Source organism: Dryobates pubescens, chromosome 2 (genome assembly GCF_014839835.1).
Source record: "Dryobates pubescens isolate bDryPub1 chromosome 2, bDryPub1.pri, whole genome shotgun sequence".
Lineage (NCBI taxonomy): Eukaryota > Metazoa > Chordata > Aves > Piciformes > Picidae > Dryobates > Dryobates pubescens.
Window position 1 is genome coordinate 53,372,201 of NC_071613.1, and position 26,530 is coordinate 53,398,730.

General features: G+C 44.5%; 1 protein-coding gene across 2 annotated transcripts in view; it reads right to left on the reverse strand.

Moving 5' to 3' along the window:
• Window positions 1-9,168: 9,168 nt before the first annotated feature.
• Window positions 9,169-26,530, reverse strand: part of EPC2 (enhancer of polycomb homolog 2) — a 51,124-nt gene continuing 33,762 nt past the window's right edge. The window contains exons 7-14 of one of the 2 annotated variants that reach the window (XM_054177658.1): window positions 24,939-25,130; window positions 23,933-24,022; window positions 22,189-22,334; window positions 21,742-22,085; window positions 16,029-16,165; window positions 13,531-13,690; window positions 11,522-11,855; window positions 9,169-9,671 (exon numbers count right to left, since the gene is read on the reverse strand). In XM_054177658.1, coding sequence (XP_054033633.1) covers window positions 9,599-9,671; window positions 11,522-11,855; window positions 13,531-13,690; window positions 16,029-16,165; window positions 21,742-22,085; window positions 22,189-22,334; window positions 23,933-24,022; window positions 24,939-25,130 — 1,476 coding nt within the window. In that variant the 3' untranslated portion in view covers window positions 9,169-9,598. The remainder of the gene's footprint in view (window positions 9,672-11,521; window positions 11,856-13,530; window positions 13,691-16,028; window positions 16,166-21,741; window positions 22,086-22,188; window positions 22,335-23,932; window positions 24,023-24,938; window positions 25,131-26,530) is intronic. The other variant, XM_054177663.1, reaches the window with a different exon arrangement.

A 26,530-nucleotide genomic window follows, 5' to 3' on the forward strand; every position in this document is an offset into this window, starting at 1 on the left:
CACTGCAGAGCCACCTTTTCTTAGCAGTTTTGTCACAAACAATATCACATTGTCTGCCCTGTACACAATACCTTTTGAGCACAAAGCTGCTGGCTTCAATACATATTACCAGATTACTGCTTAAGCAGCCTCCTAGGGACATTTGTTTTCAGCCAGATTCAGGAGTGATCAGGACCTCCAGAAGCTGGTGAGCTCCTTCCCGGCTGCTCTAGCTGCCTGATGGAAGGTTTGATTTACAGTTCATGTAACATATGAGCTATGAAAATACAGAGGAGCAGTTGTACTCCCCTGATGCAATAGTAAACATCAGGGTTATTAATGTCTTTCATGTCTGAGACATCATCAGTGAACTGAATGAAGGGACAGAGTGGACCCTCAGCCAGTTTGCTGATGATACCAAACTGGGAGGAGTGGCTGACACCCCATCAGGCTTTGCTGACATTCAGCCAGATACGGACAGGCTGGAGAGCTGGGTGGAGGGGAACCTCATGAAGTTCAACATGGACAGGTGTAGGGTCCTTCACGTGGAGAACAACAACTCCCTGTACCAGTACAGGCCAGGATTTGACCTTCTAGGAAGTAGCTCTGCAGAGAAGGACCTGGGAGTGCTGGTGGACAAGTTTCCTACGAGTCAGCAATATGGCTTTATGGCCAAGAAAGCAAATGGTCTCCTGGGGTGCACTGAGAAAAGTGTGGCCAGCAGGAGAAAGGAGATTCTTCTCCAAATCTACTCTGCCCTAGTCAAACTACAGCTGGAGTACTGGGTCCAGTTCTGGGCTCCTCGGTTCAAGAGAGACAGGGAACTACTGGAAAGAGTCCAGTGGAGGCTAATGCAGATGCTGAGGGGCCTGCAGCATCTCTGTGAGGAGGAAAGGCTGAGAGCCCTGGGGCTGCGGAGCCTGGAAAAGAGCAGCCCCAGAGGGGATCTGAGCAACGTTCAGCAAGAGCTAAAGGGCCCATGGGCGGAAGAGGATGGGGCCAGACTCTTGTCAGTGGTGCCCAGCAACAGAACAAGGGGCAAGGGGCACAAACTGGAACCCAGGAGGTTCCATCTGAAGATGAGGTGTTTTGATCACCCTGGCAGATTGGACATGGTTTGACAGCTGACTGACCCAGCTTTTCAGGCAAACCAAGAAGAGACCATGAGGTTCTGAACAGCAGCAGAACCTGGACTGGGACAGAGGGGTGGTCCCACAGAAATAGGGGGAAAGATGCCTGGTTTTTCAGAACTGAAAAGCCAGTTTCCTATCCACAGTGACAAGAGAACATCGCTTCCTTTCACTGCTTCTGAGCTCCAGAGCTCATTCTTGGAGCCATGAAGGAGCTTCAGGAGAAAAACTAACAAGATTGAATTTCTGCTGTCCTTAACAAATCAGCACAATGAGCAGACACCAGCGCTGGCCAGGGGCACAACTTGCCAGCAGCGAGAGCAGCTTTAATGTAGCTTCCATTGATCCCGGTGTCTCAACAACACTCACCAAGATGAAGTTTGATGATAAGCTCGTGTCATCAGTGCTGAGAAATGGTGCCAAAGGATTTCTTCCAGGAAGTACCAAAAGGGTTAGGGACCTCCATGACAAAAAGCAGTTCTAAATGTTCAGGATGGTCAATGTCCCACTGACACCAGAAGACATGTTTACAAAGACTGGCTATAAAGTGTTTAACAGGAGTGAAAATAAAGCAAGCCAAAGACTGAAGAATAAGGCCCCAACATGAGCTACAGAGTGCTGAGAAGGCAGCTAAAGAGAGCTGAGATACAGACACCATCTCACCTGCATCACCAAAGGTAGGGAAACAGATCTGTGGTTCAGGGGAGACTGGGCTACATGACCATTTATCCAGGCAGAGGGGAATATCTACACAGCAAAATCTCTAGGGCCTGCACGAGTCACACTGGCCTCCAAGATGATTATCCTAGAAGCAGCATTTCCTTTGCTCAGCAAGCTCAAGATTCTTTGGGGACCAGGGGCCATGGGGGCTCTGTTCTGAAAAGTCAGATTTGGAACCACTCAAGAGACTCTATCAGAACTGTCTGGGCTGTGCTGGCAGGGAGCTTGAGAGCAGCCACCTCTTCTTATTTCCAAAACACTTACTTCTAAGTATATCTATAAAGTATACACATAAATCTCAACCTTCACATAAATTATTAACATCATGCACAGTCATACCCAGCGTGGTCACCCACCTATAAAGCATAGCTTTGCTAAAAAGAAATAGATTGATTTTTACCACTTAGTGCCAAAGTGTTGGGACTTCAACACTCAAAATGTTTTTCCAAGTTAACAACCCTTGCATTTGGGTTACTCAATAAAAAACCTGAAGAAAGGGATTGTAACTTAGAGGGGAAATCACAGGAAAGTGAGGGGCTGGAAGGGACCTTGAAAGATCATCCAGTCCAACCCCCCCCTTTGCCTGAGCTGGATCACCTATACCAGACCACAGGGGAACACATCCAGGCAGGGTTTGAATATCTCTAGAGAGGGAGACTCCACAACACCCCTGGGCAGCCTGCTCCAGTGTTCTGTCACCCTCACAGTGAAATTTTTTTTCCCCTCATGTCTTCCTGAACTATGAGATGCGATAAAGCTATTGTAGAAGTCACAACCAAGTAAACAAAACACACACACCCCAAAGCCTCCACATCGGATTTCATTGTGTGCATTGTCACCCCCCCCTCGCTCCCACCGCTGGGGGTGAGGCTCCAGAAAGAGTTAACCACCACCACGGGCAGACGATGCCATCTTCTGGTGTCACTTACACAGCTGTTGATTTAAACCCGGCTGACTCGTCTGCTCAGATCATTGTCAGGAAGATGGGTGCCGATGTTATTTTGAGCAGGGCTTTGTCCCCAGGGCAGGGTTCAGTGAAATCACATTAATTCAGGAACGCTCAGCCAGGCACGAACGGCCATGGTGGGAAAGCAAGCACCAAGCTGCAGTCACTTCACAGCCAGCTGCCACCAGCCCGGCCCCAGAGGTGGGCGGGGGGTGGAACCTTAGGGCTACATTGCAGGGCTCTGCATCCCCATCAAAGACCAGTTTGAACTGCTGCTGAGGTTTTGGGAGCGTTAACGATTGTGCCTTGGTCCGTTCATTGCCTTCTGCCCCAGGAACCTCTTGCTGCTGTCCTATGCAGAGTTCAGCACAGAACAAATTTGGGTTTACTGCTTAACAGAGCTCTCCAGAACAGGTATGGTGCTGTGGGCAGAGTTCTCTCCTTCTGTCTCAGACCTCTAAATAAGTGGTCGTGCGCTCCCCTGAGACAGAAGGATTTTAGGCAGGTAGATCTCTTCTGTCAACAATTTTATCTGCTAGAGCACAGCCTTAATTAGTTGCCTCCCTCCTTCATTTGCCCCTTGCTCTCTAATTGATCTTTCTCCATTATCCTCCCTGTGTAATTACATTTGTATTAGAGTTTAACCAGTGGCTAATGAATTGAGACCAGACTGGACTGAGCAGATTTTCCCTTTTTTTGTCATGGGGGAAAAAGGGAATTTCAGGAAAAACAAACAAACAAACAAACAGCATAACTGAGGTGCAGGCTAAAGACATCTGCAAGATTTTCTGCACAGATTGTGGGCTGTGGTGTCTCTTCACACCCATACATCCACTTGGTCTGAGGCTGGGGAGGGACACTGGGTTGCACCACAATTACTGCAGTTGGACTACCATTTCCCACTGCATATAGACCAAGAATGGGAAGATGTTGATATTCAGAGAAAGATGTGGAGAAAGGACCCAAGGACTGGACATAACCCATGGGCAGGAAGCAGCTCAGTTGCTTCACTTTTTCCCTTTTAAATTTCAGTCCAGCTCTACTACTTGCTTTGCTGGTTTTTGTTTTGTTTAATTAAAGCTGTGGTTACTGGGTGACAATCCAGACTGTGATTTAACAGGGTTCAGTTCATTGCAGAAGTTAACTTGCAGGGGCACTCTGCATCAGTTTTGAGATTACACCATTAAAATGGGGGAGCCAGCATGTGCCCAGGTGGCCAAGAATGCCACCAGCATCCTGGCCTCAATCAACAATAGTGGCCAGTAGGACCAGGGCAGGAATTGCACCCCCTGTACTTGGCACTGGTGAGGCCACACCCTGAGTACTGGGTTCAGTTTTGGGCCACTCACGCCAAGGATGGTGAGGGGCTGGAGTGGGCAATGAAGCTGGTGAAGGGTTTGGAGAAGAGGTCTGGTGAGAAGCAACTGAAGGAGTTGGGGTTGTTCAGCTTAGAGAAAAGGAGGCTGAGGGGAGACCTTCTGGCTCTACAAGTCTCTGAAAGGAGGTTGGAGCCAGGTGGGGTTTGGTCTCTTCTCCCAAGGAAGAAGTGACAGGACAAAAGAAAATGGCCTTGAGCTGCACCAGGGGAGGCTTAGGTTGGACATAAGAATCCTTTCAATCAAGAAGCTTCTAAAAAGCTGGAACAGGCTCCCCAGAGAGGTGGCTGAATCCCCATCTGTGGAGGTGTTTAAAAGCCACAGAGAGGTGGTGCTGAAGGACATAGTTTAGCCCCAGCCTTGGCAGAGTTGGAGAATGGTTAGACTTGATGATCTGAAAGATCTTTTCCAAGTGAAACAATTCTCTGAAAATAATCCAAAACACTCCCAGACTGTATTTCAAGATACACTTGGTGATGTGGAAACAAGCAAGTCACTGAGAAAACAGGGACCTTAACCTGACACTGCCTTTTCCTCCAGGTAGGCCCTTCAGCAACAAACATTCTCAAATTAGGCAATATTGTATGGGGTAGTGCCTATCACCAGAGGAGAATGGTAACCATCAAACCACTTTAAGGACAGGAGAGGGCTTCACATCACCTCACTGCAGGCACTGAGCTGGTACTCCTAGGTTCTCCTTCACAGTGTCAGTGAGGATGCAGCTACCTTCAGCCAGCTCACAGAAGGATGTGCCGGGAGGCACAGCAGCACTCACTGTGGATCTACCATGGCTTCAAGGAATGCTGCCCTTACCCCAAAACTGCCTGTTCTTTCCCCTGTTCTTTGTGCTTCTCAGGTACAAGTGGTCCACAGCAGGCTCCACACACCAGCACACCACTTGTTTACTGGTCTGGATGTCTTTCCTGACAGATGAACTGGCCCTGGGTTGCTTTGGCCCACGGCCAGCCATGGCCTCTGTGTAATGTTCTCCACATCACCAGCTGGTTAGATGAGAAGCAGTTATCCACCACCTGCCTTTGTTCAAATGTGAACTCTTAACAGCTGATCCTTCTAGTGCCCGGCTCTGCTGCTGCACAGGGAGCATCTCCTCTCCCTGTTAGAGGCATCTTTCCCAAGCAGCAGTTACCTGTCAAGACATGCTTTAATTTATGAAGGTTATTTTCCATCCTTCAGGGTCCGAACAGTACAAAGCCTAGAACAAGTGAGTGAGATCTGAAACCTTTTCACTGAAGTCAAATCCAGGAAGTCTGTTGAGATGACAGTCCTCTCTAAAGGGTATTCAGTTTGCTGTAGCCTCCAGAGCTTTCCTGTTTGGTGATGTGAATTTCTGCCAGGCAACTCTGAAGGTCTGAGCAGTTCCTCCTGAATAGCACTGGAAACCAAGAGGAAGGCTGACGACTGCCACCATGATGCTGAGTCCACCTTGGCATGAATCGGTCACCACCTGGGAACCTGCACCGCTTCAAAACTCACCCTATGGAAGCATTCCTGTGATTCTCTACAAAGGAGACAGGGCAATGGGCTACAAGGGAAGGAAAAGGAGTCTCAGAGTCTCAGGAAAACCCAAAGGGCTACAGTAACAGTCTTGATGTTCATGGGGTGGGGGAAACCTGCACACACAATCTGCCCTGGAGGGGGAAGGAAAAGGGACAGTTGTGAAGAGAATAGGATGTTGTCCGGAAAGCCCTGCAGCAGAATTGGAAACAAGATGGCTACTATTAAACATGTACCCAAACTCCAGTCAATCTGTAGATTAAATAGATCAACAGCAGCAGCAGAATAATCAGCATTTTCTAGGGTGATATTTAAAGGGCATCTCTGCACATGACACATGCAGTCTGGTATCATAGAATCACAGAATGGTTTAGGTTGGAAGGGACCTCAGATCATCTAGTTCCAAAGCCTCTGCCATGGACAAGGACACCACCTACTAGACCAGCTTACTCAAGGCCCTCCCCAGTATTATTGAACAACACTCCCCAACATGTAATAAAGCAGAAGTCACTATTCAGATGCTGTTGCAGACATGCATGATGTCCATCAAAGGGAGTTCCAGAAGGTGGCCATATCCTCATCACACAAAACCAGCTCAGTTGCTGGTATTCCCCACTGCCACCAGCATCAGGAGGAAGTAGAAGACTTTCCAGCAGCACTCTCTTCCTTGACTCTTTATTTAATAAGGATTTCAGCATTATTCCTCACTGGAGGCTCACAATTAATAGCCAGAAATTCCTCAGATGACCTCTCACAGTTCTACTCTGAAGCAAGCTGCTTCAGTGCTAACCCTGCTTACTCAGCAGCCAGCACACTTCCCACCACAGTCCCTGCAGTTAATGGAATCCTTTGCTCCGCCTCACACTCTTCCACAATCCATTAGAAGTTAGAAGCTGCAGCTAAAGGTTTTTGAAGCAATTAGCTGAGGATTAGGCTACACCAAGTCAGGGACACACAGCAACTTTAGAGACATTTTGGGTCCAATTTCCCATGAACCTGATGTCCGTTTGTTGTGAGAAGAGTCTGTACCCCAGAGCTTGGCTACTGATGTTTGCTAAGGGTACAAAGCTAGTGACAGGACGAGGGGTGATGGCTTCAGGAAGAAACTCAATTTAGATTAGACAAGAGGAAGAAATTCTTCATCACAAGGGTGGTGAGGCACTGCAACAGGTTGCCCAGAGAAGCTGTGGAGGCTCCAAGCCTGGAAGTGTTCAAAGCCACGCTGAATAGGGCCTTGAGCAACCTGGTCTGGTGGGAGGTGTCCCTGCCCACAGCAGGGGGTTGGAACTAGATGATCTTTAAGGCTCCTTCCAACCCAAACCACTCTGTGATTACCCTATGAAATGATTTCACATTGTCCCTAAACCTCCCAAAGGGTTTTGGGGATGCATCAGAGAAGCAAGGTTATTTTTGTTTACCAAGGAGATTAACTTCTTTTCTCTTTTTCAGACTTAATTTTGCAACAATTCTGCTTTCTAAATAAAATTAAATTAATAAAAATAATCATTCATCCTTCAGCCTACACAGGTTGTAATTATCCCAGGAAAGGAACCCAGTTCTACAGCAAACCTTAGACACAGGTGAAGAGATCATGCACATGGAGAGAACAATTTGTCAGGAGCAGCAGATTCAGTGAAGGCCTGGTGCAGAAAGAACATTGCAGAGGTGCCTCTCCTGGTGCTGAGCCACCACACCTCTCCTGACCAAGGTAGGGACAACTGCCATGCCATGGTTTCCTGTGGCTATTCTACACAGATACAATCTATCAGCCTCTCTCTTTGCAGACTTCACACTGAATAGGAAATAAAACATCAGTTAAGCAAAAAATAGATAAATTTAGCCATCTCGAGCTCCTGACAAGCTGCTGGTATTTAAAGCTCTGCGTTTTTTACTGTCAGAACTTCTAACTTACAGAATGTAAGACAAAAACACGGTTAAACACAGCTTGGATTCAAAACAGCTCTTTATATGAAAAGCCAAGAGGAAAAATACACTGACTGCATAATATGAGGCAAACAGCTCTTGACTTTCCCAGGGGGAAAGAGGCTGGACCAGACCTTATCCTGAGGTTCTTTCCAACCTCAGCCACTCAATGATTTATAAGAAATACAAAAAAAGTGATCCAAATTCCAGGTGGAAAACCAAACAGCGGAAAATCCAAAGGATTCCCCCTAAGGAACACCTGATGTTTGCGTGGCAGAATAAGAAACTGCCTGGTGCTGGTTACTGCCAGGTCTTGGGTCCAGCAGCTCATCCCTCCCCTGCCACAGGAGATAACCACAGAAAGGGCCATCTCTGAGGAAGCTTATGCTTTGGCCAAAACCATCAAGAGGCCTTAAGCAACCTGCTCTAGTGGAGGGTGTCCCTGCCCACGACAGGGAGCTTGGAACTAGATGATCTTTGAGGTCCCTTCCAAACCATTCTATGAAGCTATGAGAAGACGACTGCCGGGCTCTAAAGCTCACCCTGCTTGCACCTTGTGAAATAACCACGTATGCACCATGTCCATGTTTTGATATGTATTTTTATTTCCCTGCAGTTTTCACTTATCAAGAACAAGTAACAGGGAAAGTTGTCTGAACTAGTGCATAAACAAACATTCTGAAACACCACTACACGTATCTAATGTACAAGAACCGTATAAAAAAAGTCACTAAAACACTACACTACCAAGGTGTCCAACGCTTACAGTCAGACTTTTTCCAACCCGTTACTTGCCTTGGAGCCACAGGAAAACTCGCCAGAATGGAAAAGACAATCTTGCCACAACCCTCCCTCCCCACCCCGCCCCACCACCTGGGATGGCTCGATAGCTAGACATCCAAATAACTCCTTATTGCAATGATATATAATGCAATACATACCTGGTAAAATATCCTTTACGTGGTGTGTTACAGTTTGAAAGCCGGTTAGAATACGCAGTCTGCCGATACAATGTCCTCAGGTTGAAAATTTGCTCAGCTCTGCACACTTGGCCATGTGCTAGATGCAGAATTTTCCTAGTCAGTTGGTTGGCTTTTTTTTTTTGTGTGTGTGGTTTGTTTTTTCCTTTCTTTCCTTTTTTTTTTTTTTGTTTTTAATTTTTTTCTTTTTTGTGTTTTTTTTTTTTGCTTTTTTTTGTTTTTTTTTTTCCTCCTTTTTTTTTTTTTTCGTTTGTTTGTTTGTTTGTTTTTTCCTGTGTAATTATTTTTTATAAACTGGTATTATAAATAGAAATATACATTCAAAATATATGGAAAAAAAAGTGAGTTACTACATTAAATTTGCATGTATCGATCCATCCCTTTCCCCTGCACAGTAATAGAAAATACTATTTTGCCTTGAACTTCATATTGGACAGTGAAATGCCACTAGAGTATTTACCAAAAAGTCCATCTAGTCAAATTGTGAAACAAAATGAACCAAGTGAAAACTTTACATTTCCTTTAGAAAAAAATTACAAGAATTTTTGTCTCCTAGCTATGAATCTTTTAACTTTTTTTTTTTCCTCCTCTTTTTTTTTTTTTCTTTTTTTTTTTTTAGACACAAAGTTGGATTTATTTGTACAAGATACAAAATGTAAACATGGCAAAATAAATAGTTAAAACAAGTGATGCAGGATCCCATTTCATGCTCATGATCCCATTAAAGAATTATTTTTCTTTTTTTTTTTTAATCCATTCAGTTGCAAATTCAAGTGCAAAAGCATGATGATGAATATCTACTATTCAAGTAACAGAAATAATATTGATGATACAAATAAAACTATTTTACAAGGTAGTGATTTTCCCAATTTTACAAAATTTACATTATATATCGACTTAATACACGATACAACCATAGTCCATTTAGGTCCATTTGAGTTCTCTGTGATCCACAGAGTGCTGCATTTTGCATTCAGTTGGAATAGAAAGGAGCACACCATTAGCACAGGTGGGGACACTGCTTTGAGGTTATGTCACTTCCATGGCTACTGTGGTCTCTGCTATGCCATTTAAACCCAGGCGTTCTGGTTCATGGTTCTCTCTGCAACAAGAGAAACAGGCAACGGTTACAGCTGGGACAGCAGCGTTTCCTCTCATCCTTTCTTACAGGCACTGCCTGCTTTCACACAGCTGCTATCCCCAAGGTTATGTAGTCAGGTGGGGGTCTGTCTTTTCTCCCTAGTAACACCTGACAGGACAAGAGGAAATGGTCTTAAGTTGAACCAGGGGAGGTTTAAGTTGGGTATCAGAAGAAATTTCTTGACTGAAAGGGTTCTCAAACACTGGCACAGGCTGCCCAGGGAGGTGGTTGAATCCCCGTCGCTGGAGGGGTTTCAAAGTGACAGAGATGTGGTGCCGAGGTTCAGCACCAGATTTGGTAGAGTCAGAGAATGGCTGGACTTGATAATCTCAAAATCATTTCCAACCAAAATGATTTTACAGTTCTAAGGATCAGGGAGAATGGTTGAACTTGATAACCCTAAAAGCATTTTCCAACCAAAATGATTTTACAGTTCCAAGGATCAGGGAGAAACCTTAACGCATAACCTAGAAACACAGTTTCAAGGTCAGATAAAACCTCCTGGGTTCCAACTTGTGCCCATTGCCCCTTGTCCTCACTAGGCACCACTGCAAAGAGTCTGGCCCCATTCTCTTGCCCCCCACCCTTTAGCTCTTGCTGATCACTGAGATCATCCCCCCCTCAGGCTGCTCTTCTCCACATTGAACAGACCCAGGGCTCTCAGCCTTTCTGCCTCACAGAGATGTTCCAGGCTCCTCAGCATCTCTGTAGCCTTCCACACCTCTCTGACTAAATACACTCATGACACAGAAGTATGCTTTGAAGCACGACTGCTAATTTAACAATACCTAAAAACCACCTTTAAATAATACAAACACCTTAAAAAATACCTTGAAAATACCTAAAAATATCTCAATGTATTCATTTTAGCATGGCATTGCCCCCCCCAAGCTCTTTTTTTAATCTCTCCAGATGCATTATGAAATAATAAGGCACATTTGCTAATAGCAATAGACTTGATGATCCTTGGGGTCTCTTCCAACCTTAGTTACTGTGATACTGTGATACTGTGATAGCCATTTTTTTCTTTTCTGATTCATAAACAAATGTGACTTTTTTTGTAAACATCATACAGCACAGACTTAAAGCCCAGATATTGTCATTTTGAGAAAGCTCAGCCAACTGCAAGCTCCTGCCACTCCTGTCAACCATCTCCTAAGCATCTCAAAATCATCATGCTGCTGTTCAATGAGTGAGTATCCAGCTGTACAGGTATGCTGCAGGCTGGCACACAGCTCATTGTTGACATGAATGTTAGAGAAAACGAGACTGAGGAGAGACCTCCTGGCTCTCAACTCCCTGAAAGAAGGTTGGAGCCACTGGGGGTTGGTCTCTTCTCTCAAGGAACAAGCAACAGGATGAGAGGAAATGGCCTCAAGTTGCACCAGGGAAGGTTTATGTTGGACATGAAGAACAGTTTCTTCCCCCAAAGGGTTGTCAAAGCCTGGACCAGGCTGCCCAGGGCAGCGGTGGAGTTCCCATCACTGCAGGGATTGAAAAGCCACACTGATGTGATGCTGAGGGCCATGGTTAAGTGGTGACCTGGCAGTGCCAGATTCATAATTGAACTTGATGAGCTTCAAGGTCTGTGATTCTAAATATCTAACACAGTATGGGTACAGACAGTTGTGGGGAGAACATGAGGAGAGTTTGATGGAATCTATACCAAAGTGCTGCATGTGAAGGGACAAATCAGAGGGGTTAAACTGCAGCTATTTCAAACACAACGCAGGCTGACCAAAGCTACTGGTGCCTAAACCCAAGGCAAATTACATGGCGGTTCATCTGCCAAATGTGCTCTTCAGACTCACCTTGCTATACTGCTGATGGCACTGCTAGGAGTTACCTTTGGCACTCTGTCCATACTGGCAGCAACTGTGGCAAGTTTTAAGGCTGTTGGCGATGGGGCTGAAGTCCTTGTGTTGATATGCACATTGACTGGAGAGACAACGCTGACGTTGTTGAGGTGCACGGCATTGGTCAGGCAAGAATTGTTCATGGGGAGCGTCTGAGGGCTGCTTGTGCACAAGGCTGGGATTAAGTGGTTTGTGGTGGTGTGGCCCACTGTCCTTACGAGCTGTACAGTTGAAATCCCTGGGCTGGATGATAAAGCCATGTTGGTGGAGTACAAAGTTCTAGAAGTTCCTGCGAGAAGAGAAATGTTGTTAATTCAAAATACACAGCAGCAGATCACAAATCTTTCTAGCTGGAGTTAGAAATAGTTTGTGGGGTTTTGCATTCACAAGATCAGAAGGTGAAAGATGCTGCTGTAAGACAAAGGACTTTTACAATGACCAACTCTCCATACACCTCATTTTAGGTACTTTAAATTCTAAGGGCAACACTCCCCACAGAAGTAAACTGAGTTGGGCAGCCTCAGAGATCAATGGTGGAACCAAATTTACACCTCCTCACCTCCTACGCTGTTCTGCAGGCAGCATAAAGAGCTTGTGGGGAGCAAAGTTAGAGATCTAAGGCTCAAAGTAGAGAACTCCTCTCAGATTATGCTGCACTGCTCTGTTTGCACTCCTGAGTTCTGAGAAACTTGAGGTTTCACAGTGTACATTCAAACCAGAGGGTCTCCGATCTCATTGTGGTATCCCAGCTATTCACTGTCCCAACTTTGGTGGCAAAGGAACTATATACCTTTGCCCCCAGGCTCTTGTCCCTGAAAACACCATGCTTTCCATCAGCATGGTGCATTGCCACCAGCCTGATCTCACACCCTTCCAGCAACACCCTCCCAGATAGCATCTTAAGAGAATACACAGAGAGAGCTCTTGTCCTCTCCTGGAACTGTTCCAGTGTATTGATTTTATTCAGCCGTGCTTTTTCTCCCTCTATTTGTTTCATATTATCATTAACCCAGCCTGGCAGAAGGTCTATAAAACTAATCACATCATTAGCTGTTAAAACAAGGAGTTACTCTAAAAGCCCTTCATTTGTTAGGGCAGTCACATGGCAAACAGCACTTGTTTCTCAGCAACATGGCTCCTAAACCAGCACCCCTGCCACAGCTGCCCCCTAACAAGGGAGGTTTGGGAGCAGGGGTGGGGGCAACATGGTGAATGCCAAGGGCTACACTTCCACCTGTATCTGGGAGGAATCTCAAATGCAGTGAGACCTGAAACTTACAGTAGCTTCAGAAGAACTGCTAGAAAGAGAAACATTGCATTGTTTTGGTTGGAAAAAGCCTCTATGATCATCAAGTCCAACCACTGACATAGCATCACCATGGCCATTAAACCGTAGTTAATTGGTTATGTTTTAGTCTGAATACACAAGTGAGACAATGGCCAAAAAGAATCCCAGACTGGTTTGGGTAGGAAAGAACCTTTAAAGCTCATCCAGTCCAACCCTCCTGCAATCAGCAGGGACATCTGCAACTAGAGCAGGTTGCTCAGAGCCCCAGCCAACCTGACCTGGAATGGTTGCAGGGATGAGGCATCGCCCACCTCTGGGGCCAACCTAGGACAGCGTGGCAACTTTCTATTTCCTCCTCAAAGTACTTAACCATGCTTTAAGCAATTGATTTTTTTTTTAACTACACATTCACACTGTTTTTAAAGTGCTGTTGCTTACGCTTTTCATCTTAACAGATCATTAGAGGATAAAAGCCCACCAAAAAAAAAAGGCACTTGGTGGTTTTACGACTGTACCAACCCACATGCCAACGCACCACGGAGTTTTAAAGAACAATATTTAATGTACCACAATTAATAGATTTGAAATGTTTATTGTTTATTAAATAGGGTTGTAGAAATTAGAGAAGAGCTCAGTCTGGGCTCAGACTAGAGCAGGAGTTGTAAGCAATCATCACCTGAAGGCTGGACAACACCATTGATATTGTTGTGGCTGGTGGCTGGCTCCTTCGGGACCTCACTGCGGCTTGGAGCGGGGGCACTGACCACTGCGGATGCAGCAAAGTGGGCGCTGGCTGAATCAAGTGTTTTTGACATGCAGTCAGAGGTGCTGGAGCCCTGGGGGAATAAAAACAACACACACACACGTTTCTACATTTATTAATAGCCAACTAGAAAATAAATTACTGCATTAAGATTGCTGCAATGCACACAATTACCAGCAAATAAACACACACATCATCTAAATGTAATCAAATTTATCATAACATTAAGTATTTCCACATCACAAGCCTGATGAGAACTTGAAAATGGGCACCCAAGTGAGTGCAGAGTAAGTGTTGCCCAACAGCCTCCACGGCAAATGCACTTCTTGGCACGACACCACTTTGATGATGTCTTGGTTCAGCCTGGAAAAGGATCTGGGAGAACCTCACAGAGGCCTTCCAGTACTTAGAGGAGGCCTACAGAAAAGCTGGGGAGGACTGTCTGTCATGGAGTGTAGTGAAAGGACAAGGACTAATGGTTACAGACTGAAAGGGGGTGGATTTAGATTAGACATTAGGAAGAAATTCTTCACCATGAGGGTGGTGAGGCACTGGAACAGATTGCCCGGAGAAGTGGTAAATGCTCCCTCCCTGGAAGTGTCCAAGACCAGGCTGGATGGGGCTGTGAGCAACCTAGCAGGAAGTGGCCCTGCCCACAGCAGGGGGGTTGGAACTATATGATCTTTACTGTCTCTTCCAACCCAAACCATTCTATGACTGTGTTCAAGACGCCTCTTTTAAGAAAACAACTGTGCCTTAAACTTACTTCTGTCTTCTATCTCCAGGCAGCAATTACCCTGCAAGTCTGGAGACCTTTCAGTAGTTATGGCACCTTAACTCTCATGGAGAAGTCTGTACCAGAGCAAATGCCCACTGTGTTCTGGCAGCACACAGCCCAGCTTCTCCGAGAGAATGGCAAGCATTGGGAAGACACCCTGAAATGGTGGTATGTATCACTCTGCAACTTCAGTTTATATTACCTGAGGAAATGACTTAAAAACCCAGAATTAATCCCTTTTGTTTAAATATTGTGCCTTTACACCTACAAAAGTAACCACCAATACAGAATCCTTGATTAAACAACCACAACACAGGGGAAGGGGCAAACAGCACAGACAATTTTAGAATTAAGCCACTCAAAGGAAGCAACAGCTTTTATGTTTTGCTGGTAACTAACTAACAAATCTAAGCTCAACAGAAAAATATACTCTTCCCTTGCAAGGTATTACAGAGGGAAAATGGAATTCTTTTAGAAGTGGTAACACTTGGGGCTGTTCAGTCTGGAGAAAAGAAGGCTCAGAGGTGACCTAAATTGTGGCCTTCCAGGATCTGAAGGGGGCCTACAAGAAGGCTGGGGAGGGACTTCTTAGGATATCAGGTAGTGATAGGACTAGGGGGAATGGAATGAAACTGGAGGTGGGGAGATTCAGACTGGACATGAGGAAGAAGTTCTTCACCATAAAAGTGGTGAAGCCCTGGAATGGGTTGTCCAGGGAGGTGGTTGGGGCCCTGTCCCTGGAGGTGTTTAACACCAGGTTGGATGAGGCTCTGGCCAGCCTGATCTAGTATGAGGTGTCCCTGTCCATGGCAGGGGGGGGTGGAACTAGGATGATCCTTGTGGTCCCTTCCAACCCTGACTAATTCTATGATGAGGGGGAAAGAATCACATTAAATATGCAAGCCAACATTTTTCCTCTCAGAAGCTACCAATTTTTAGTATTCATTGAGCATCTGTTCATAACAGAACAGATTACCTCATGAAGCAGTTTTAGTCAAGAAGTCTCTCTGGAGCACTTATACAAAGGAGGAGGATAAAAACAGTGCACAAGTATGACTTGATAGAGCACTGGCTATTCCTGCACCGACTGGAGCTCTGAGGATACAACCTACACAGTTAGATTTGAAGGCTCTTCCTTTCAAAATGCAGTCATGACATGTAACTTTAAAGAAAGCCAAGAAACTAAACCAACAGGATCTCGTCTGAAAGAGAAAAATGAAAGCAGTATCTGTCCCAGCTACAGCATAAAACTTCTATCATTGTGAGGGCGCTGGAGTCCTGGAACAGGCTGCCCAGAGAGGTTGTAGAGTCTCCTCCTCTGGAGACTTGCAAAACCCATCTGGATGCATTCCTGTGTGACCTGCCCTAGGTGATCCTGCTTTGGCAGTAGGGTCAGACTCAGTCTCTGGAGGTTCTTCCAACCCCTTCCATTCTATGATTCTCTGAGAAGGTGCCTTCAGGGCACACTCAACACAGCAAACTGGAAAAGTATCTTGACTAAAGCATGCTACACCCCTTCTAAAATGTAACCTCTTGACTGGGGTGCTCTGTTTAGCTTATGAGAGGGGTGAGCAACACAGCCAGCAGCTAAAGGCGGCTACCAGTATACACCAACACACAACAGAGGCCTTACCTGTGCTTTCGGATGTGTCTGTTGTGAGGAATGCTGAGACTGCTGTTTCTGCTGCAGCTGAGCAAGTTGTTGCCTCTGCATCTGAACTAACTGCTGTTGATGTGTCTGAAATTGTTCCTCTGTGATACCCCCTGTTACTACAGAAAAGAAAGTGGAGCCAGTGTCAAATGGGCCTGCACCAAACAAATATCTAACACACAAGAGCACATCTGTGTTGAGTAACAAGTGGATGAAGACAATATACATTGTGTCATATTCTTATGTGAAAGACTGGGTTAAGTGAAGTTTGTTTGTTTTGTTCTTTTAGCATTGAATCCATTTATGTCAAAATAATTCACACCTTTCAGCACTTTTAAGGCATTTCTGTCTTTGGTGGTTTTCTCCCCAGTGGGCTTAAGCAAAGCCTTACACAAATTCTTCTCCTGGCTTTCAGAGAACAAGCACATCCTAAAAATCACTGGGCTGAGCTGGGTGTCTTCTCCCCCAGGGCACACAGGGAGTTCACTGCTCTGCAACTTTCCTTCCTACATTCCCTTACTACTGTCCTTTTTCTGACTCCAGAGCAGACCCCATGAAGGAAGCATACACCTGCTGTTTGACAACATCCACTTCAACAGCCCAGCTAGGATTCATGTGTTTATACAGTCTCTGTACAGCTCTACACCAACCCTCCCTGGAAAGCACCATGAACTAATACACAATGGCAAAGCCAAGCTCCAGCTCTAAAATTTGGTAAATGCTTGCAAATAGCACAAAGCTCTCTTTATCAAATCCATCTAGTTCAACCTTACTTGACCTTCTTTTTTTTTCCCCTCAAGGAAATGCTTAGGCTTCACCTGAACAGAATTTTCTCCACCAATTCATTTGTTTTAAAATAGAGCTTAGAGTGACACAATACATTTGAGAACCAGGTTGAAGCAATTTCCAGCAGCGCCATACTCTCAGCAAGTGGAGGGGACAGTGAAGTCAGAAAAGGTCTTCTCAAGATTCTCCCTGTGAAGAATTTTGCACTTGATAAACTGAAAATCCTGTCAAGTGCTTCATGGTAAAACCTGAGTTTTGTGTAGTTGATGCTAAGTGACAACCAAGTTCTCCTAGGAGGAAGGAAGTAAGGGCATTCAGTTTCCAAAGATTCCTGTTAACTACCCCTCAGCAGCTTATTCTGAACTGTATTTTGCCAAGACCTCAAACATCTGCATTCTGCATCAGAATCAAGAAACACTCAGATCACCTCACATGTTCATGTCAGCTATCCTGCAGGGTCTGGCTCTTTCCTTTACTAGTTGTAATCCTCACAGTTGTCCTGAAATTCCACTCTGAATAAATACCAAAATTAAGACTGGGACTGAATACTGAAACTTCTTCTCTACTGGTACATGATTGAAACAGACTTCAACCACATCAGTGACTTGTACAGCTACTCCTAAGCATTCTCTTTTCATTTCCAACATACTCTAAATACATTTCATAATTAACTGTACCTTGTTCTTCTTGAAGAGTCTTACCTATCACTACAAGAACTCAACGATCAGTCAGCTAAACTCATGTCCCCTCACAACAGCCTCTCAATATGTGTTGCATTACTCAAGGCAACCAAGCTAGGCACAGCATTATGGAACATTACATATGATGCATTTCTCTTTTAAGTTCTGAGCTAACAAATTCTAAAAGATCTTATGTTTTACAAAAAAGTGGTTGAGAACAAGTTTATAAAGCACACAGAAACACCTAAACTGCATTTAGCTGCAATTAGCAGCTACCTGTCTGCAGCACAGGGGTATCTATCTAGGCCCAGTGCTGCTTTCTCCTGTGGACTGTACAGACGTGATGCAGAAAGGAGCCTCTGCATCAGAGGATCATCTCATTTCTCCTATATGATCACTTTGGTGTTTTCACTCTCCCCTCCTTCTCAGTTTGACTCAGACATTCAGTTACAAAGTACAGGGAAGGTGACTGTAGTTGATGTAAAACTCGCTTCCTCTGCCTTGGCGTGTTAGGATCTCACTAAGTTCACCACCTATTAGCAGGTATTTATTCAGTGGTCAGGCTGAGCTCAGCTGTTTGCCTTGTTATAAAGCAGTGGATGTTCATTAGCACTTTTAATATCATTTGCTTCTGCCAAATCAAACAACTGAAGGGTCTTGGAGAAACCTCTACAGGTCCCAAGGCAGCTTTTAAGGTCACAGTTAAGTGTTCATGCTACTTATAAAAGGTTCTATTCTATTTCATGGCTTTTAGCTCCCAATACTGAATATCAGATCTTCTATTTTACCATAGCCTGACTGGACTGAAACACTGCCACAGAAAAGGGTGAAGAAGCCATTGTGAAATCAAGTCTTCCTCCTCTTCTCTCCTCCTCAAAAGCCATAGGTTATGATGTCACTTCTCTTAGGCTTTGAGGGCTTTAATCAAAGATCATCTTTCAGGCTGTCCTAAAAGTGGTGCTTCATTAATTACTTCTACCTGGTATTTAATTTAGGGTGGTGAGGAGAGAGGAGCCAAAAAGACAACAACTCTGGAAGTCTGTTCCATAAGCAACTTGGTTTTTTTTTGAGAACATCCACTGCATCATCTGCAGCTGCCTTCTGTAGCTAGGGACATGGTAACTGAGCAGATAACCATTTCAGTAGGTCATTGGAGCTGGCAGCTGAAGCAGACTGGAAGCCAAACGCAACATCCCAACTGTGCTGCAAATTGCTGAAGATTTTGCCTAAAGCTTCTTTCTTACTTCTGTCCCAAAAATAACTGAGCTGCACTCTAGGAATTCAGCAAGCAGGTTAAGTATTACTTTGCTGCCTGAGTAATAACATCTGCAAAATCCAAAGTTCCTTCCTCTACCATCTCTCCTGATGATCAGTGGTATCCTGAGCTCAGTAGTTTACCTCATTTTAGATTATGAAGAGAATTCTTCTGGAGGCATCTCTGGCCCAGAGACCTTTTGCAGACTACATAAAGTTTACACAACTGATCTAAGACTGTTCAGTGACCTTGTCTCTGCAAGTTCCTCAAGTTCAGTTTTCACATCTTCAGTTCTCATAACAGGAGCAGGAGAGTACTTGAAACCGTGATTATTTATTGAGGCACTTCAAGAAAAGACTAGTCATACATTCTTAAGTCTGTCTTTCTCTTTGAACAATGGCCAGGGTTTGAGGAGATACTGGAGTAAGAGCTGCTTTAATACAAGTCAAAAATATAGTGCAGAGGTAACTAAAATATTCCTGTGCCCCATAAATCTAAGCAAGCAACTCTGGGTCTTCTCTGAATTAAAAGAAAACAAAACAAACCAAAGCCAGGCAGTTTACTACTGTCACTGTTTCCCGTAGAGGCAGCTTTATGTTCCCAGATAAGTGTGATACATAATAACTATTTCAACAACGATCTCCCAAACAGAGTCACTTTAGGGATAGGACCTGTGCTCATTTAATGCACAACCAGACTCTGAGCAGCCCTTTCCAAGTTTACTCACTATTTACTAATGAGAACTTCTACCAGCAGTGCCTCCGGCTGGCTCAGTTACTTGCTGAAGAGTTCTGCTGTCTATTACCTCTGATCCTTTACAAGAATTACAGGGTCTATTTTCTAATTTAAATCTGGAAAGAAAAAAGTCTTCCACAAGCATAAATTTCCCTGCATAATGTACTTCGACTCCCGAGTGATCTCGGTTCTCATCTAGATGTATTCCTCAGAGGATTTCTAAAGTTATATAACAGAAGTTAATTACTATTCCTCTACAAAGTGCCTTAGATCCATCAGATTTGTTTCATGTATTTTGTAGCTATTTCTCTGTAGTCTCTCCATCATTAAAATGGGTATTTCTCTATTCTTCTACCATTTCCTTGGGTTCTCTTTCCCTAACGGTGCAAAACCTGAGGGACACCGGCGCCAGTGCATGCACGCGTAGCAGGTCTGACATTAACTTGCAACACAGCACCACTGGCTTAGGGACTTTTATTTCTGTTGATGGTTATTACCCAAGCCAGCATGGGCTGACATTTGTTTTCTTATGCATGCACAGCTCCCTACCAAACCACAACCCTCCCTTTCCCCTAGTACACTGCTTAAACACTTCTAATTTCTGGTTTATTATTATGTGTCATCTGCCCTACAGCTACTGAATTCTCTGCCACTGCTGCAATCTTCATTTAGACTAAAGCCAGGTACAGAGGCTTCACAGACGTCTTCAACCTTTTCCCTTCATTCATCATACACTATTAAAATCAGATATATCACTTTATAAGCATTATCCTAGATTTTTATGTAGACTCCAAACCTCAAGGACAAAACCAAACAACAATAACACAAAATGTCTTCCCAGAGCAGAATTCAAAGCCCCAAAGTTTCACATCTAGCTAATCCTTAAATAATCAACTGATATTTATTATCATAGAGAATTCCATGGAAAATAATCAACTTAATCTGGATCCTTTAGGGAACTGTCCTTACTTTGGGGTCATCATGCTTTATTCATGCCAACAGAAATCCTGCAGTACAACTTGCTGTTGTTACATAAAGAGCTACCAGCAAATTCTCCATTCCTCCCGACAGCTCATAGCCCATGTTTCATGTCTAACTGATAAACAGCATCCCTCTCTAACGTCTGCATTTCCTTTAACACAACGCCTCTTGATGCTTATCAACAATCCCACCACACAAACATGCCCCTTTTGGCTACAGGTGCCAGACCCTCAAGATCCTTACAAAAATGACACAGATGACGACCACAGCACATCATGGCTGTACTCCTGCAGCAGAAAAGCATTCTTGTGCGCATCTTTGCTTGAGAAAGAGAGAACAGTGTAAAGGTTGTAAAGGAAAGTTAGAGAAGTATGAGGCTGGAACAAACATTTTGTGCTTATGGCAGTGCCACACTGGTGTTACTTAAGCTAATGTCCAGTCTTTAAAAACCACAACATAAAGTGCTTTTGTTTTCAAGAAATGCAATTTGTACCCAGGAATTCTGAAGGTATGTTACTGAAAATTAACTAGCCAATCCTGCAACTGACTTGGAAGGAGACAGACCACATCCACACAGTTAGCGATGAGATTCAGAAGCAGCCCCATGATACTATCCAATTGTCCTCTTTTATGACCCATAATTCTGTACATAGAACAGGAAAAAGCTCAGATGCTTGCTGCTGCTTGGTTGTAGCTCTCTTTTGGCCTATCTCCAATCTTTAGGGAATCACACATCCTTTTGTGATTGCACAGAAGTGACAGCGTTAAAGCTTAAGCGGTCACAGCTCCTAGAACATGAAGCAAGTGATGTAAAAACAGCTAATAGAAGCTACAAGCAATTTTTAATTGTTGTGACTTTTATTCCAACTTTGGTTCTTCTGGAGCTATTAGGCCATCGAGCTGATTCAGGAGAGATGGCTACACTGGTGGCTTCTCTCCTCAAGTAAGGTTAGGGCAATTAAGATCTTTAAGATTCAATCACACCTGAGCAATGCTTGAATAGGAGCAGCATTCCTCCTTTGGGTAATGCATGGTTAAGTCCAGCACTGGATCAAGACTCTAGTGTTAACGAAAGCAGGAGGAAGAGGATGTCTGTGCAAAATCTCAGCATACTCTAAGAAAGACAAAATAATCAGCTTGCATGTATCTTTGCTTTAGGAACACGCCACTGCTGAAGATCCCATCAGGCCATTCAGTCACAAGTGAAACCCCTGGCATTCAGTATTTTAAGCTGCAGAAGAACTCAATACTGTCCTACCTGATATGCCATTCTTGCTGGTGTTCAATAAAGCTACAGACGCTGCCGAGACTCTTTTGTTATTCACAGTCTGCCCTGGTTTCCTTGAGGTACATTCTTCGCTATCGCTGTCCTGTAGATTGAGTAGCCTTGGCTGGAAACACTGCAGTCGACATGATCTGATATTGCTTAGGATTTCAGAAAGGGACAGTCTGTTTTCACAACGTTTATTGGAAGCATTGGTCCGTGAGAAATTAGAAGAAAAGTCTAAAGTCTGGGAAGAGCTTGAAAAACTGTTCAGCATTTCCGGGTCAATCTGTCTCAAGACAGGATCGTGTTCTGTGGATATTCGGTCCATTATAACCCTGAGTGGAGAGGACAGAAACATCAGAACAAGTTAGTTTAACTGCTTCCGATACTTTTCTCTTTTGAAAGGGAACCAAGAAGAGCAAAATAGCACAACTGTACCTTCCACCCCTGCCAATTCGTCTTCTTGCAAACCCTATACACCTTCTTGGAACTGTAAGGGTTGTAAGGCAATGCCTGAACCTCAGTTTGTCCAATTCTGCCAAGTCTGAGTTTTCGTATGGAGAATTAGTTTGGTCCAAACGAGGCTGCAAAGACAAAAAGAAAAGGCCATTTTATACTCAGGGTGCAGACATTGATTAGGTTATACTAAGTGATCATCATACACAGGCTGGAATACAGAAAAAGCCCAGAGAACTGTCACTTGACTAATATGCTCAGAACACAAAAGAACTTGGGGGATTTAAAAACCAAACCCAGTGGGAACTCACAAAGCAGAAAATCCTCTTTTCTTGATTAATCGTAAAATTAAGACACCTCAACCAAAATATAGAACAAGACAAAATTAATTCCTTCTGCCCTGAAGCAGGACATAAAACTGCCCTGCTCAGACACAGGCCCACCTAGCCCAGCACCTCCTGTCTAGCAGTATCTCTTTTGGTGATTGATCACAAGACCTAAAACACAGGGAGCAATTCTTTCCTTGTCACAGCCTCTGAGCTTCAGGCTATGAGAAACTGAGGAACAGCTGAGGGTACAGGAGTTGTTCAAGCTCAGGGGAGACCTCATTACTCTCTACAACTCCCTGAAAGGAGGCAGGAGTTGAGGAGGAGATTGCTCTCTTCTCCCAAGCAAAAAGTGACAGGACAAGGGGAAATGGCCCCAAGTTGCACCAGGGGAGGTTTAGGTTGGATATGAGGAACAATTTCTTCCCCAAAAGGGTTGTCAGGGCCTGGACCAGGCTACCCAGGGCAGCAGTGGAATCCTCATCCCTGGAGGTATTTAAAAGCCATGTAGATGTGGTTCTGAGAGACATGGTTTAGTGATTTGACTTGGCAGTGTTGGGTTAGTGGACTTTATGATTTTAAAGGTATTCTTCAAACTATTCTACAACTTTCTGCAGGCAAGGCTGTACCTTGACTACACTTAATCATCAACTGAGGGCCTGTTCTAATGAATTTGTCTACTCATGCTAGTGAAGGTCAGTAGCATGAAAGCTTTTGTCTGTAAAAATGAGTTGATGAAAAAATAACTGATAGAAATACCTCAAAACTATACAGACAACTCCAGTGCTAAGTAGAGAAGAATACTTTTAATACTTACAGTGACAAAGGCAATACCAAGAAGGCCTGTTCATTTGTCAAGGATCCTGCTGAATCACCAGCTGTATGCAGCAGAGGGACAATTCCCAGCTAAGCCTGTAGCTCACTTGTGCAGGTGATTTCAACAGGGGTTCGTAAACTTGCCCTTTAGCTTTGCTCCCAAAACAACTGCTGCTGTGAACAGCCTTTGTTCTAATATCCAACTCTTGGCTCTTGGCAGTGTATGTGCCCCACCAGCTTCCCTCAGGGCAGTTTTATTATTCCATTAGTATCTTTGCTATTATTATCAGCTCGAACCTGCACAACTTTTACAAGCAGAAGTGCTGTGTGCTGTCTGAAACGTCTTATTTGGCAGGTTAATAAATATGCATTAAAATAATCAATTTCTGTGATCAGGTTACATCCAGAGCAACAGCAGTGCTGGAGATTCAATCCTTTTATGCAAAGAGTTAGCCAAATTCACCAAAGCAAAGCTTTTGTGGTGAAAGTGGGAACAGAACCAGTAGTACATCAGCAATTAAAACAAACAAACAAACAAAGACAACCACCACCCCCCCAGCTGAAGCCCACAGCAGAGAGCTTACAGCATAATACTGGCATCCTGCTCTTCTCCTGAAAGCACACGGTCCGTCAGGATCGTTTTCTTCTTCTGCTTCTGACACTGGGGAGGGCACCTAGAACAGAAAGCAAAGTCATTCCCTCAGCTGCTAGGTGTAAATCACATACTGGATTTATTACACAGGTTGGTATTTCTGTAGTATCTACTGCCATGTTTATATATTAAATACAAGCTTCTCCAACAGGGTGCTGGTTGACAGCAGTCAACGTGAGCCAGCAGTGTGCCCAGGCAACCAAGAAGGCAAACGGCATCCTGGCCTCAATCAGCAACAGTGGCCAGCAGGAGTAGGAAAGCAGTCATGCCCCTGTGCTGCACACTGGTGAGGCCACATCTCAAATCCTGGGTTCAGTTTAGGGCCCCTCACTGCAAGTAGGACGTTGAGGTGCTGGAACATGCCCACAGAAGGGCAACAAAGCTGGTGAAGGGTCTGGAGAACAAGGCTGGTGAGGAGCAGCTGAGGAAACTGGAGCTGTTTAGAGGAAGCTGAAGGAAGAGCTCACTCTCTACAACTCCCTGAAAGGAGGTTGGAGCCCAGTGAGGTTGGTGTCTTCTCCCAAGTATTAGATGACAGAATGAGAGAAAATGGCCTGAAATTGTACCAAGGATACTTTGGTTGGATACTAGAAAAAAAACATTTCCTGCAAGAGTGGTCAGGCACCAGGCAGGTGAAGAAGTCATTGTCCCTGGAAGTGTTCAAGAAATGTGTGGAGATGACACTTTGGGACATGGTTTAATGGCCATGGTAGTATTAGATCAATGCTTGGACTGGATGATCCTGGAGGTCTTTTCCAACCCAAACAATTCTATGATTCCATAGCTTAGAAGAAAACAAACTCACAGTTTACCCATCTATCTGCTATGTATTTCCACTGTCCAGAGTTATTCTCTACTTCAGTCTAGCCTGGTCAAGTCACTGGCAACTAGAACATCCACCTCTGCAGGCTGTGGTGGTGCAACACACTATCTATTACCTGTGGGAACTCATCTTCATCCGAGCTGTGGAAGTCATACTGCTTAATGTCGCTCTTGCTGATAAGGGGCAAGGGCTCGGCAGAGGGCTGCTGAGGAGCTACCACACACTCCATTTTGGGCTTCTTCAGGTACTTCTTCTTTTGACGTACAACATCTGACACCTCCTCCTTTAGGGATGAATGATGAGGATGCTGTTTGTGAAAAACAATCCAAAAATATATATAGTAATTAACCCTTCCTCATACCTCGAAGAGATGACTCCTTATTGCCCAAAGCAAACTGCTGTAGACACCTAACATGAAATTTGTTCTGAACACCTGAACCCCCAGAGCTTCACCTCAGCTCATGTTTACAGGTGCTGGGTAATAACACACAAGCCATGGGATGTACTGAGAGCCCTCCTGTTTGCAGTACACACAGCATATTGCAACTGGAAATCCTGTTTTCTCCAAATGACTGCTTATCAGGAAGTATCTGACTGACCTTCCAGTAAAGGAGCTCAGCTTCGTTAAGTGGAGAGGAGGACCAAAAGGTGCAACACCATCCCTGCCCGAGAGCAAGGCAAGAGACTGGCATTACACACAGTCACCACAAGGTGTCGTGGGTGCTAAATACAAACGTAAAGGTCTGCAACTCTCCAGCCTTACAGCCAACTGTATTTCGAGTTATTTCCTCAAAAACAGGTCTGAATTCAAAGCTGGGTGTGTTTCTTTTCCTGTCACATTAAAGGTAGACCATCAGGTCTTATCCTTTTTCTCTACTGCACTCAGTTCAGTAAGCATAATTACAATCCCAGAAGCCCAGTGCAGTGGCAGTTGGAAGGGACCTCTGGAGATATCCAGTCCAAAGCCCCTGCTCAAGCAGGGACAGCCACAGCAGTTTGTCCAGGATCAGTGTTCAGATGGGTCTGGAAGGATCCAGAGAAGGAGACTCCACAGCCTCTCTGGGCAGCCTGGTTCAGTCCTGGTGCTTGTAGAGCAAGCTGCTCGTGACTGCACGATGCTGTCTTTACTGCTAATGGAACTGCACATCACTGCATGGGGTGTGGAATGTTTCTTCATGAGACAAGAGAAAAAGAAAAAAACCACCCCAAACCTGAAGTTCAGCATTTCTAGCTATGGATTATTTTTACATTACTGCTTCTCTGAATGTTACAAACATGGTCAATTATAAAAATAAACCTGGATATGCTGGGCTTCTGCACAGCTTAATAAAAATGCAAAGGAAGGTGTTGTCCAAGTAGCCTAAGCACAGAATTCCTCAGCATCACTAGCTTCAGAGTGACTAACCAACATGTGACAGACCAACACGAGCCTTGCACCCCTACATACTCCTTCTCTCTGAGCAGCATTCCATTCCTTGGCAGAAACTGAAGGTTCCCAAATTTAGTTGCTCTTCCACAGAATCATAGAATTGTTTTGGTTGGAAAAGACCTCTAAGACCATCCAGTCCAACTTGCAACCCAACACCACCAAGGCCATTGAACCGTGTCCCCAAACACCATGTCCACAGGTTTCTTCAACACTACAGTCATGGTGACTCTGTCACCTCCCTGGGCAGCCTGTTCCAGTGCCTGACCACTCTTGCAGCA